This window comes from Brachyistius frenatus, unplaced genomic scaffold (assembly GCF_029030835.1).
Source record: "Brachyistius frenatus isolate BFR_SWC_R1_liver_20210118 unplaced genomic scaffold, ASM2903083v1 Contig_6, whole genome shotgun sequence".
NCBI lineage: Eukaryota > Metazoa > Chordata > Actinopteri > Embiotocidae > Brachyistius > Brachyistius frenatus.
Genome location: NW_027210605.1, coordinates 7709385 through 7718681, shown reverse-complemented (window position 1 = coordinate 7718681; position 9297 = coordinate 7709385). Strand labels below are relative to the sequence as shown.

Sequence of the window (9297 nt, the reverse complement as noted above, 5' to 3'; positions counted from 1 at the left end):
TAGGGGAGAAATACACGAGAGGGAATTAAGCACGTCGTTTCCTGCTTCCTCTTTTTTTCAATTCACAGACTTGAACAGTGATTAATCAAAATTGTTTACCCTTAAAACAGGATTATCGTGTCTCACGGCTGCCTGGATATCAGCCGTGTGCTCTGCCACACAAACAACTCTGTTTACAAAGAACGTGATTTATAGACATATCAGAAGGTATGAAAAAAAAGAAAAGAAAAGAAGATGGAGGCGTAATCTTGTGGTGTAACTTAGTCGTTTATTTTAATTCCACAAATTTTTCAAAAAAATTACAAAATACTCAAATGGAGAGAACACAGGACTCACAATTTTTCTTATTATTTCTACTTTTTGTTTACATTGTGTCATCCCATGGCGACTACTCATATATACAATAAGCTTCAAGATACCAGTATATATATAAATCTTAGCAGTCAGAATTTACATTCTGCTATTGCCGCTTTGAAACAAGAAGCTAAACCATTGACAACACTTAACATCAAAGGTTTTGGAGACACAAAAAGAGGGAGTAAAAGGCAAGGGAATCGTCAGGAAATGAGGCAAAGGGTGACGACGATGGTGAATAGTACGTTGTCCGAAGAGACGCAGGAATCGGTGGCGAGACAAGAGTGACAGGCCGTTGTCAGGGCTTTCGAGAATAGGTCTCTTTTAAAAAGGACGGGGGTGTGTGTGTGTGTGTGGGGGGGGGGGGGACATGAGTTTGGTGACCTTTGCAAGCATTTAAATGCAAATTATGGTGCTCCGTTGGAAGATAAGTCACTTTTAAAATGCAAGTACAGTTATCTTCAATTGTGGTTGGAATAAAAATAAAAAATAAAAAATAGCCACAGTTTTCTAAATGTCCACGACAAGTCAAACAGTCTTCGTCCATGGAACAGATGCGGAACTCATCAGCGAAAATAAAAGGGCTCAATGTGCACTGGTAGGACAGGTCAACACTACATGTAACAGTCAGTGGCACACAAACACACCACTCCTGAAGCCCAGGAGGCCGTGTGCATCCCTAAGGAGCCAAGGCATACGAAAACATTGAGGTACACGCACACTCACTCACGCACGCACGCACGCACACACACACACACACACACACACACATTCACACTCACACGTCGATCCGAACCCTCCCCGGTAGTCACGTGTCGGCAGCCCCCCCCCTCTAGTGTCACAGTGAACATTATTACAGCCTAGTCGGAGGATGACTCGGTCGGATTTGAGCCCTGCAACAAAACACCGATGACCGGACCGGGCGAGGAACACAAGCTTAGCACCGACTCACAACCGCTCACACGTTTAAAAAAAACAACAACACAATCCTTAAAGTCCCGTTCGGCTCCCGTTACAGTGAACAATGTTAAAATTCCCGTCCAGATTATATAAAAGAACTTAAAAAGATTTTTTTTTTAAATTATTATTATTTTTTTTTAAAAGTTCTTCAGTTCAGCCAATTTTATTTCACGCGTCCCGAGTGTTTTACAAAACCGTAATTAAAATCTGTAAAAACAACTGAAGCGAATCGGAGCACTTCCTCCACTTTGTTCACCTGGAATACAAATTTTCGGCGAAAGGATGCGACCGGCCGAGTTGAGCTCGAGGACACTCCCCGCGGTGCAAAGTTTCCTCGTTGATCCGCGGCCTCGGCGCGCACTCGGCGGGAGAATCGGCGCCTGCCGGGGTCACCTCTTCCAAGTGTTTCAAAATCATGAACTCGACGCGGCGAGTTTGCGCATCCTGACGACCTGCTGCGTGTCGAAGCGGTGATGAACGGGGGGCAACGGGTTTGTGGTTCACGTGGTGAATGTGGGACTGAAGTCTAACACAGTGGTGTCAGAGGAACCTCACAACTGAACTCTCAGAAACTGCTCCTGTAATAATGCCACGGTGCTCCCCTCTGAAACAAGGGATAATGCTTCAAAACAATTAGATTGGAGGTTGAAACGACTTGATTTGGAGTCCACACCTAGTAATAATAATAATTATAATAATATTTATATGTTTATATATATACTATTTACAGACTCAAAAACGCCATGCTGTAGCTTTTCTTAAAATTATGAAAAACCTCCGACAATGTATTAAAATAAATGTTGAATTTAAGATAGCACTTGTTATTTTTCCATAAATGGTCTGACAGGTCTTGTCGTTTTTTTTGTTTGTTTGTTTGTTTGTTTGTTTTGTTTTTATTTTTTTGATAAGCACAGTGTCTTGTTCTAGCACCTACAAAAAACGTCAGGGAAGCTTGTCATGCAGGAGTCTTGAGGACGTTGTCACTACTGGCTATATACCAAAGAAAGTCAATGTCTTGAAAAATAATAATAATAATAATAATAATAATAATAATAATAATTAAAAAAAAGTCTTTGACAGAAAAAAAAAAAAAAAATGTCAGAAGGGTTCTCAGACGATCCACTTGGCCTTTTTCTGTTCTTTAAAAGTGAGTGTGTTCAGAAGACCCCTGGCGAGCCTCCGCAAGACCGCTCCGTAACAACTTCCTGTCCTGCACCCGTCGGTCGCCGCCGCCGCCTCCGCCGCCTCCTCCTTCGGCCGGTTACAGCTGCTTGTCACTCTCCTTCTTCAGCCGGCTGAAACGCAAAAAGGACACACGAGAGTTTTAAAAACCAGAAGATCCAAAGCAGACGCGAAGACACACTTCACGAGTGTGGTGTGCGTTCGCTCGTCTGACCTGTAGTAGTCCTCCTGGCCAGGCAGCGGTCCTCCGTGCATGTGATGGTGTCCGTGGAGCCACTGCTGCTCCATGGCTAACCGCTGGAGCTCCGCCGACTGGGCATGCATGGCCTGCAGCTGGTGGGCGGCGGACATGGGTGGTGGAAGACCTCGTGGTAGGTCCCCGGGGTATGGAGTACCTGGAGGAAGCACAAACAAAAGATTGGACCGGCAGTGTGGCAGAGCCGGGTGGGTGGGAGAGGCGGGGGGGGGGAGGGGGACGGGGGAGGCTGGCAGATCGGACGTGATACTTCTGGTAATGAGAGCCGATGCTGGACGAGAGCTTACCGAAGACGGGGTGGCGCAGCATCTCGTGTTCGTGCGGCGACTGGCCCAGGAGAGGGTTGGGGATGGCGCCGGGCGGGTAAGGGAAGCGGGCCAGGTGAGGTCCGCCTGCCAGGTGATCTACCGCCAGCGGGTGGGCCCCCGAACCTGGAGGACACACAAGGCATTCACCACCCCCTGATGGGCGTTAGAGCCGTGGGTTCAACTCATTGCCAGATTGTATATCACAGACGGTTGCATGCGACAGAAATTGGGGATCCGCAGCTTCATGTAACGACCAAAAGAGTGCAGGGACCGCGTCACTATATTTATCCAGTGGAAAGCATCCGCTCGCTCCGTCAGATACTTAATGAGCATATTATAACACGTTGTCCAATCTCCCGTGTCAACGCTACACAGAGAACGGTACCGGGTGAAGTAATTCAAATTATTAGTCATTTAAAGTCCCCTTCGTTCAGTCTCTGCTGTGACGAGAGAAGTAACGCGAGTCAATACGTTCGCAGGCGGTTTGATAAAATGACAGCACGCTGACTAATACCCTATTTTGCATATTAGAAAAGATACTTATTCGACCTGATCATAACAAATCAGGTGACTTTCTTACTGTCATACGCGCGTATTTACCGTAACCTGTTTGAAGTTAAAAAAACAAAAAAAACAACCTCCTCTGAGCGCAGATAGGTTCGATGACCTAATCACCAGAAGTGGCACCATTTTAAATATGGAAGAATATTTCTGCTGCCTCTGACAACAGAACTTTGACCCTGGCATCTATCATTTTTTTTAAAAATTTATCCAAAATCTTTCATACTGGTCATTATAATAGTGTAATTACAAACAAATATACATTTCAGGATGTTTTGCAGTGCAATTGGTCTCCTAAGAAGTTGGCACATCTGGAGTAGGTTACAGTTAATCAGTGGAGCACCCCGAGGCGCTACCGCTGCTCCTCAAATAGTTTAGAAATATATTAAAATGGTTCTACGTGTTGATAATACGGATCTACTTTTCAATGTCAAAATATCCAATTACATTTCACAACAACAAGAATCACATAATAAAACATTCCAAAAAAATGAAGTTAGAATATTAATACTTTCATTTACTGATAACGTTGGAATAACCGTGTACAAAAGATCAACGTACAATCAAACACGTGCTGTTTGAGATTTATTCAATCTTCTCCATTTATAAATTTAACTATAGGAACGTCACTGATAAAAAAATAATAATTGATATGCACTTTATTCATGAATGGAAATGATTAAAAAAAAAACCCGACTGAACTAAAAGATGATGGAAGTAAAAAGTAAAGTCAATTTTTTTTTAAGTTTTTTTTTTTAAAAGTAAAAAAATCGTACTTTTTTTTTTTTAACAAAACCAAAAATTTGGGTCAAACCAACCGCGTTTGACAAATGGTGAGAAATTTACAGCGTTTAGTTCCTCAAAAAAATTGATAATGCAAATCGAATATGTCCTTGACTGAATGGCGTCATTTCAACAGTAAAGAAGCATTGACGAACACAAAGCAGGGCTTTCTTTTACCTTGGTGAAGGGGATCTTGCTGGTGGAGGTGGAGGTGGGAGTGAATGTGCGAGTGCTGGTGGTGGTGCGGCGTGACATTGAACATCTGTAGACGGGCGATGGGGTCGTTGGCCACGGTGGCCATCCGCTCGGCGTGGAGTCTCTCTGCAGCCAACCTCTCCGGGTAGCTCATTTCGGGCCTTAGCTGCGGCCCGGCCAAGGCTAGCCGCTCTCGCTCCAGCGGGTTCAGGCCCGGGTGGAAGGAGGCGAACGGGTGAGGGCCGGCCATGGGGGGCAACGTGATGGCCCCGTGCCGGGCAAAGTGCTCCATGGGGTTTGTGGAAGGGTGCATCGAGTCCATTTCCGGAGGCTTGACCTCGAATCCGGGTTTCATCCTCTCCCTCAGCTCCCTCTCGCGAATCTCCCTCTCGCGCATCTCCCGCTCCCGCAGCTCGCGCTCCCGCATGGCCGGGTCGGCGTTGTACAGGCTGGGCATGTGGTAGGCCAGCAGCGGGTCGGCGGGGTTGAGGGACACGAAGAAGGGGTGGTTCCGATTGGTGGGCGACATGACGTGGGGTCGGGCGTACTCGCTGAGGGTGCGCAGGGCGGGGGTGTCGGGGCCGATGTACGGAGGCACGGCCGCGATCGTGGTGGGGGGGCCGTCGAAGTGCGGACGCATGTGGACGGGGCCCCCCATCTGAGGTTCGCCCATCCTGCCATCATGGGAGGAACTGGAGGCTTTCTGTGAGCAGCGGTGAAATGCCCGAGTTTAGTATGACGTGTGAAAAGAATGAAACCGAAGCCAAACACAAAGTGAAAGGGAGGTCGAGGAAACTCACCGCAGCTCGCTCCGCTTCCTTTTCCCGTTCCCGCTCTCGTTCCCGCTCTTTTTCCCTTTCCCTCTCTCTCTCCTTCTCCTCCCGGACTTTCTGCTCTGCTTCCCTCTTGGCTCTCTCCAGAGTTTCCTCTCGCTTCTTGGCCAGTTTCGACGAAGCCAGCGGGGTGAAGTAGAAATCTGTGCGAGCGCACGAGTTGTAGCCTCGGTCGAGGTGCTTGTAGAACCTGCGGTTTAACACATTCAAGACGTACTCAGAAAAACGGACGGATGTTCCGGTCCATGAATTAATACTTTTTACAAACGGAGAAAACAGGCCACGGCTCGTGTTTAAAATTAAACACGAGCCGTGGCCTGTTTTAAATGTCCCATTAGATGAAAAGACAGCTCGTGTTAGCTTACACGAGTCCATTATTCACACGGAAACAAACTCCCTCGTCTTTCCCGTTTGCTGCTGCGCTGAGTGTGTATTAAAATTCTCATTGCTATTCATTGGCGGTCTGAGAGTCACTTAAGCACTAGGCAACTACAGATACTCATATTCAGATGCCTCAGTTCACTCACATCTCACTGTAATTAATCTCCCTCCTCTCCATCCCGGATAATTTGCGAGCCATCAGCCACTCACAGCTCAAGGCTAATTGTGGCCTTGGATGCCTGTTTTGCTGAGGACATTCGATTTGTTGCTGACATCAAAGCCTAAAAACCTGAAGGCAGCGACTCTTTATTGTAGGATGTTCAGGAGCTAATCAGCATTCTCCCCCCCACCCCCAACAAGGCAGCAAGCAGCTCTCAACAGACTACTGATAAACAACAGTGTGTGCAGGTGTGCGTTTCTCTCTTCTACATTTGTTTGATCTTCTGCTGACCTCCTGTTCGGTTAGAGCGTGGGCGGACGTACCGTGCTGACTGGCTGGCGTGGCTGGGCGTGTTGACGACGGTCGGCTCCGGGGAGGGGCTCCTCTGCGGGGGCGGGGGGCTCTCTGGCTCCTCCGACTCGTCCAGAGGCTCCTCTTTGATGTGCACAGGCGGAAGTACCGGACCCGGACCGGCACAGGACACTGAGGCAGGAAGTGGCATGGAGATTGAAGATGATGGAGCGGAGGAAGATGGAGGCTGCAAGCCAGGCATAGAGTTTGATGAGGACGGGGGAGGGCCGGTTGGAGGTAGAACTGTGTTGAAAGGGTGAGACGTGAAAGGCGGCTGAGGTGGCCCGTTGGGGTGCGAGGCTGCTGCAGAGGGCGGCAGAGGAGGAGCGGGGGGAGGCTGGTGACTGGCTGAAGGCGGGAGGGTCTGGGACTGCGTGAGAACTGGAGGCTGGGCTGGGGGAGGCTGAAGCTGCTGCCCCTGCGGCATGAGCTGGAGGGGAGGTGGGTGTGCTGATGGAGGATGGTGGTTGGATAGGGAGCTGAGGGGCTTGAGGGCGGGAGGTGGAGGCAGGTTTGAAGGCATCTGAGGGAATGGAGGTGCTGACGCGTGAGGCGGGTGTTTGTGAGACTGTGGGTTGGGTATCTGAGGGATGGGTGTGGTTGGCGGAGGCTTGATGTGAGGCATGGACATTGGTGCAGGGGGTAATGGCTGCTCTCTGGGCGGCTGGCATCCGCTCTGTGAGGACGACTGGGACTGGGAAGGAGGAGTGTGAGGCCTCTGCTGTGATTGGCCAGAGACTGGCGGGGGTGGGACCTGAGACGGACCCACAGGGAATCCCTGCGGGGTCATGGAGTGAGGGTGGGGCATGTGTGAGGGGCCAGGCTGCAGTGGATGTGGCATGGGAGGCATGGGCCCATGATGTGGGCTGGGTAATGATTGAGGTGGGACTGGAGGGCCAGGAGGCGGAGCCTGAGTCATAGGTGAATGTGGAGAGGGAAGCCTCTGAGGGTGGAGGGACGCTCCTGACTGGATAAGAGACATTGGGCTTGCCTGGGGCAGAGGCTGGGGAGGTAGAGAGGCGGAGGCCGCTGCAGGGGAGACCTGTGGGGGCAGTGAGGGGGCTGAGGTCGTAGGCGGAGGAGGCGCCGAAGAGGCGGCTGCGGGGCCCGGTTGACACTGGATGACGGGAGGGTGCTGGCTCTGCAGGAGCTGCTGCTGCTGGGCGGAAGAGTCTGAGTCGCTCTCATTGTCCCGTGGGCTGGGGATGCTGGGCGAAGAGCTCCGGTTGTCCTGATCAATGTCTTTAGGATCGCTACTGAGCTCCTCGTTGATGCTGCGCCCGTCAGAGCTCTCGCCCTCTCCCTCCCCCTCGCATTCGGAGGGCGAGTCTGGCCGACTCAGCTCCTGAGGGACAGAGGAGCGAAACGGATGAGCGTCATCACAGCGTCAACGAATTGCAGTAAAACACACACACACACACACACACACACACACACACACACACACACACACACACACACACACACACACACACACGGATAGGCAAAGACTGCCGACTCACCTGTGTCTTGGACTTTTTGGCGCCGGCCCTCTCGGGCTCCTCCGTGTCCGAAGCTCCCTTCTCTCTCTGCCGTTTGGCGCTCTTCATCGGTGAAGGAGCCTCTTCTTTAATCTTCTGTGGAGCAAAAGAAAGCCAAACCATTAAAGAGTACATTTCCCAGAGATGCATGCGTAGAAAAACAAGGTCTCAGTGACTCTAAGCCACGTTTACCTTGCTTGGCTTCTTCATGTTGTCCGTCTTGCTGTCGGTGCTGTCGGTACTCGCTGCGCTGGGTGAGGTTCGTCCGCTGGAGCGCAGATCCTCGTTGGTAGGCGAGGCTCGGCCATCTGGACTGGCTGTCTGCTTCTTACGACCACTACGTAGCGTCGACATCTAAGAGTCAACGTGATCAAATGTTAATGTTCAATGCGGTTTGGACAGAGAAAATGTACACGGCCATACACCACTATATGTTTCTAACCATAGAATGCCTTCAGAAAAGCAAATATGTGAAAAATGTATGTGAAAGTTGTTCGTGTAATATCTTTTTGTTTTGTCGTCTGCATCACTCCAGAGATAACTCTGGGGATACGGTTCCTAAACGTGGAAATAGATGGATGGATGTGGAGCAGGAGTGTTTGGCGCACCGAGCCTCGGTTCCGTCGGGTCCTCATGCTATGCTTCCCGCTGAGTCCATCCTCTTCCTCTTTGACAGGTTTGAACATAAATGGCGGCGGGTCCACAGGCTTCTCGATGGGGGGCAGCTCACCGTACTTCTTGAAGTGAATGCGGCAGTCTGTGCACAGCAAGATGTTCTCCCGGCCCCCGTGGTGCCAGTCCTTGGAGGCTGAGGAAAGCCATTTACAGTTGTAAAATAAGGAACTCACAGGCAGCGAGAGGTACCAAACAACACAGAGAAATGATGTGGCAGTAACACGGAGAATGTCCTGAACCAACTTTGTAGAACAACATAATAAGATTATTATATTTTTGAACAGGAGCTGAATCGTGGAGGATGAAGTCTGATCTATACTCTGCTACACACCGTTCTTAGATTCTCAGTTATGTACTAATAAGGTCTGTACGAGTTAACACTATGAAGCCAAAGTTATTAGCGAGCCATGTTGCGACGGCAGTAATGCAAGTGTGATCGGATGGGAGGCTGGCGCTGGGAGCCAGCGGTGGGGAACGAGGGGAAGGATAATGAGGTGGAGAGAGATGTGGGCTCGTGCCTGATTTGATCAAATTAGTCTTGACGTCCTCTGATGCCCATCTGTCACACACACACAGGGCTGTGTTTGTGCAGGCTCACACTGATCCCAAGACAGGACAGGAACAGTCGAGCCAGTCCGTATGACGAGCGTGTGCGTGTGTGAAAAGGATCGAGGAGTCTTACTGGTAGTGAAACAGTGGCGGCAGGCGTAGCCCTTTAGCTCCTGTTCGCTGTCTTCACTGTCAAAGTCATCTTCGCTGGCTGAGCTGAGGTCCACTA

General features: G+C 49.9%; 1 protein-coding gene across 6 annotated transcripts in view; it reads right to left on the bottom strand.

Annotated features, from left to right (window-relative positions):
* Positions 1-248: 248 nt before the first annotated feature.
* The window catches only part of rerea (arginine-glutamic acid dipeptide (RE) repeats a), a 125518-nt gene continuing 116469 nt past the window's right edge, over positions 249-9297 (bottom strand). For all 6 annotated transcript variants that reach the window (XM_069689043.1, XM_069689042.1, XM_069689041.1 and 3 more), the window contains 10 exons: positions 9202-9294; positions 8453-8652; positions 8037-8198; positions 7827-7940; positions 6297-7669; positions 5400-5622; positions 4582-5302; positions 3040-3213; positions 2711-2891; positions 249-2609 (listed from right to left, as the gene is read on the bottom strand). In XM_069689043.1, the coding sequence (XP_069545144.1) occupies positions 2576-2609; positions 2711-2891; positions 3040-3213; positions 4582-5302; positions 5400-5622; positions 6297-7669; positions 7827-7940; positions 8037-8198; positions 8453-8652; positions 9202-9294 (3275 nt within the window). In that variant the 3' untranslated portion in view covers positions 249-2575. The remainder of the gene's footprint in view (positions 2610-2710; positions 2892-3039; positions 3214-4581; positions 5303-5399; positions 5623-6296; positions 7670-7826; positions 7941-8036; positions 8199-8452; positions 8653-9201; positions 9295-9297) is intronic.